At 42.7% G+C, this 4,652-nt stretch overlaps 1 protein-coding gene across 5 annotated transcripts in view; it reads left to right on the top strand.

Annotated features, from left to right (window-relative positions):
• LOC109291906 (solute carrier family 12 member 7-like) overlaps positions 1-4,213 on the top strand; it is a 119,636-nt gene extending 115,423 nt beyond the window's left edge. For all 5 annotated transcript variants that reach the window (XM_019509135.1, XM_019509136.1, XM_019509138.1 and 2 more), the window contains one exon: positions 4,030-4,213. In XM_019509135.1, the coding sequence (XP_019364680.1) occupies positions 4,030-4,198 (169 nt within the window). In that variant the 3' untranslated portion in view covers positions 4,199-4,213. The remainder of the gene's footprint in view (positions 1-4,029) is intronic.
• The last annotated feature ends 439 nt before the right edge of the window (positions 4,214-4,652 follow it).

The following is a 4,652-nucleotide window of genomic DNA, read 5'->3' on the forward strand; positions in this document are numbered from 1 at the left end:
CATTGCAGCATTCACAAGCTGTGCTGGTACCTCAGTATGAAAAAAACCAATCCCCCCCTTTCCCCTCTCCCCCCGCCACCCCCCAACCAAACTTTTAAAGCTGTCTGTGTCCGAATTGTCAATTCTCTGAATCGACATTGAATCATCAGATTCATATTTGGCTAAATCAAATCGGGGACAGCAATCCGAATTATGAATGTAATCACTGTCCTTGATTTGGGCTGAATCAGAATCGAATAGAGCCTGTTTCGTGCACCCCTACTATACTATTCATAACTAGATCAGCTGTCCAGGCCAGCACTGTGCTTATGCCATGTTGATGCCCTCTGTGTTTCCAAAGTCACAAGTCTTGAACTGGCACTTGATTTCCCATCTCCCTCCCCTTTTAATAAACCTGCCTATCAGCTATCAAGAATATTCCCAGAAATTGATTCCACCTTTAGATTGTGGTCCTATTCCAATAATTATTTATGCTGTAGTTCAGGGGTCAGCAATCTACAGTCAGTGGGCTGGATCTAAGCTGTGGCTTGGGTGGTATTCAGTAGCAATGGGCTCTGTCTGCACCATGCAACAGCTGGGTGCCATAAGCTTCAGCAGAGGGGATTTCTCTATACTGTGCCACAGCTAAGTGGAAGGAAGAAGCAGTGGAGGTAGCCAGGTCCTAGAGCCTGCCTGCATTAGGCATGAGCTGAGTCATTCTAGCCACTGGCCAGAAATATTGCTGGCCTCTGTTTTAGTCTACTTTTATTTCTGCCTCTGTTACCCTTGTTTTCTTCTACAGCCTTCTCAAATTACTACTCTGTAAATCCAGGAAGTCCCAAAAGTTGAGTTCAAATTATTCCCTTGTTTCAGAAAGTGTCAGCCATCAGTCACTGAGTTCCTATAACTATTCCATATACAGAAAAAACAAATATAACTTGAACACTAAGGGCACATCCTGACCAGCATGTACGTGTGGCTTGTGGCACTGCAAACTGCATGTGGTGCATGTGCACCTGTTTGAGACGCTGCTAATTTGTAGCATGTTGGGGTTTTTTTCTTTTTCTTTTTTTTTGACAACAGGAGATCCAGGTGTATTTGGACTCTGCATTTTGTAAATATCTTCCTGCAATGCAATTAATCTTTGGACACAATGGGCGCTGACATGTATGATGCTTACAGAAAGTGCCATGAGTTAGAGCAACGCCCTCCTCTCCCTCCCCAGCTCTCCAACCCAACTGACATTTAGCTGTTAGGTGGGGTGGGGTGGGGTGGGGGGAAGGGGGAGAGAAGCAATCAAGCCCCATCTGTCTGCACCTTCTCTCCCCTAACTGTACCCATCTCCCCTCCCCACTCCCAGGTTCAGTGCTGTCTACAGGATGGGAGTGGGGAGAAGCGAAGGGAAAGGAGCTCTGGGCTGGGGTTGGTCCAGCCTGTGCTGGAGGGGTGGATGGGGGGTTCCAGTCCCCTCAACTTGGGGGGCGCCAATCCACCCATTTCCCCACCTTTCTCCCCCTTCTTTCCTGCAGACAGCACCAGGGTAGAGCTGGGCTGCATCAGCCCAGCCCTGATTGGATCACGCACATAGGGACTGACAGAAGTTAATGAAGGCATTCCACTTTGGAGCATCATCTTCTGAACCCTCGTTACATGAGGGTTAATTTGTCGCACAATTTGGCACTTTTAGAGCGCTCTGCAGTCATGCACTTCTTTCGGGGCACAGCTGTAGAGCGCTTTCAAGGGATTGATCGTGTAACAAATGTCACTTCATTAAAACCTGATGTTACTGTGCCTATACTATGAAACTGTGTGGATCTTCATTGTCAGTGATGGCTTTCTCTAGTGCAGGGATGTCAGACTCGTCCATGGGCTAGATTAGGAGTATAGCTGATCCACGGACTGGAACTGGAACACGGGTCTATATTGTCTATCTGATAGGGCTGCCAGCTGAGCTGGAAATTGTCTTGGCTCCTGGAGCTGTGGGACCTGCCACTTGTCCAGCCACCAAATGTCTGACCTGTAGGCCAGATGGTGTGACTGTGCACTCTGGATCCAGCTTGTGTTGTGGGCCAGAAATTTGGTGAGATGGGTGGAGGCCACCACTTGCCCTGCCACCAAATTTTTGGCTCTGTGGGCAGTGCTGAGCTAGATAACAAAGCTCTGTGGGCTGGATCTGGCCTGAAAATCATATCTTTGATACCTTTAGTGTTTCAACAACAACACTAGAGACAAAGAATCAATAAAATATTTGAAACAATAATATATCTTGGCCCTTTCTCAAAATGGCATGTACCTGTAATCTGGGATCCATATGGTGCTTGGCTTGTACGTTAGCTTGAGAGGAACTTCTCACTGGGGAAGGGTGAGGGCAAGTTCTATTCCTTTCCCCCTTCCCCTGCCCCAATAGAAGAGACTCGTAAAGGTTAACATCACTTCAGGTAGTCTTTATATTACTCTTATTAAAGTACTGGTTCCAAAGTGTTGGAGGAGCTCTTTAGGGGTCAGAGGGGATAGGCGTGGTGGTAGAGGACAGTCCTGGAGCCACTTGCAACAACATTTGTCCATTTACCAACCCCAGGAATGAAGTGGAATAAAGTTTCTTTTAGGTTGGAATGGGGGAAGAAGCAGCTACTTAAATAAATTCTTGGGTAATACCTTCCTCACTTTGTCCTCTGCACGTTTTTCAGTCTGTCTGCAAGTCTTTCTCAGTTCCTCCTTTTGAAATATCCCTCTATGAGGTTGGAATGTATCATGTTCTTGAACCACCACCCCATATTCCCCCCCCACACACACACACACGCACACAAAAACTGTTCAGAATCTGGACTACAGATTATGCACTAGAACACAAAATTGCCTAATAAAGAGAGATTGCCTGAATGTTCCTAAGTATTTATGATCATCTTTACATGTGCTGTGGGGGGCGGTGGGAGGTGCTTTAATTAGAGTACCCATCATGTCTTGTGTATTCAGCATCCTGTGCTTCAAAATGAAAGTGGGAGCACTTTAACTAAAGCTTGTTCAAGCTTTACTTAAAGTGCCCCTGCAGCCATTGTGAAGAGTGGGGGTGCTGAATACACATGACAGTATGGCTGCTGGAGCGTGCTAATTAGCGCACTTCAGGAGACTCTATTAATAGTCTGCCCTGACGCATGTTAACTAGCAAGCTTCAGGCATGTATGTAAGGTACCCTATGACATCCATGAGTCCTCTTTATAGTTATCTTCTGCATAAGCAGAAGTCATTTTTGTTCTCCAGAGAACTTGGAGGGAGGCACAGAACATTCTAACAAGAATAATCTGAGATGTCTAATAAATTTTACTGTAACCAGAAAAAAATGATTTCTAGAGTACTGCATGTGTGATGTGTACCAAGTCTGTCTGTCTTCCCTGTGCCCTTTCATGCTAATGAACTGAGAAGCTTGTCTGCATGATTCTATTTCCTGAGACAGATGAACAACATGAAGAAACAATGGCATAATGTGCTAAGACAAACTGAAAAAATGACTTGTCCAGCTAACAACTTTCTCAGTTTCTCATAAACTGAATTTCATTTTAAGTTTTTTTTTTTTTTTATACTACCATAGACATTTATCTTAGACTTTGACTTTCCAAGGCTGTTGAAGGAAATTGTACTATGTACTTGTAATCCTGCTATTGTCCATTTTGCAGTGCTTCTAGTTAAGTTCTGTGTCTTTATTCTGTGTTGAAAGCCCTTTCTGTGTTCTTCTGTCTCCTTGGCTAAAACTTGCCTTACAAAAAAATTGGTCTGATAGTAGTTCTTGTTAGATTTTGTGTTAGAAAATTATATAACCTGTCTTATGTTCAAAATATGTCTCTTCTGTTAATAAACCATCAAAATTGTGCTTGATGGTTTATAGGTACCTATAATCTATTATAAGTCCTTGTGTTTATAGGTCACAGCAAACTAATTTCTAAGTTTTACCCTTAAATAACTCATTCTTTCACAAACCTGTAGTATATGCTGAACAAACCAAACTACTTATTGGATGCAAAAATATTTTTACTTAATGTTTGCTTTCTATATTAGGAATCAGACAAATGTCAGAAGAATGCACACTGCTGTGAAGCTCAATGGAGTAGTACTTAATAAGTCACAAGATGCCCAGCTAGTTTTACTGAACATGCCTGGACCTCCAAAAAGCAAAAAAGGGGATGAAAACTGTATCCTAAACTGTACTGATACAATATTGATGTGAAACATCATTATTACAAAAAAGTGTATGCATGCATGTGTGTTTGACATAACATTAGTTACAGTTTTCTCTTTGTAACTTTAACTTTTAAAATTATAATTAATAAATTGATATATAGGGTAGTGTGTGTGTGTGTGTGTGTGTGTGTGTGTGTATGTGTATATATAAAAAAAAAAAAATAAGCATAATAAGATCACATAATTGTATGCTGTTAACATTTTTGTTAATGAGAACTCTTCCTTTTAAGAACAGCATGTGCAGATGTAAAGGTAACCAGTAGGGCTGTGTGAAACTTCAGTCCCTGATTTGATATGGCAGAGAATTGGCCCGATTCAGTGGCCAAATCAAATCGGAGGACCCTTTAATTTCTCCAAATTGATTCGGACATAGACGCAGCTTTATTAAAGCTGGGCAGTGAACGTTGAGGGCTATAGGCTGTACAGGAGGGACAGGATAG

Source organism: Gavialis gangeticus, unplaced genomic scaffold (assembly GCF_001723915.1).
Source record: "Gavialis gangeticus isolate Ggan-Ray unplaced genomic scaffold, GavGan_comp1, whole genome shotgun sequence".
NCBI classification, from domain to species: Eukaryota; Metazoa; Chordata; order Crocodylia; family Gavialidae; genus Gavialis; species Gavialis gangeticus.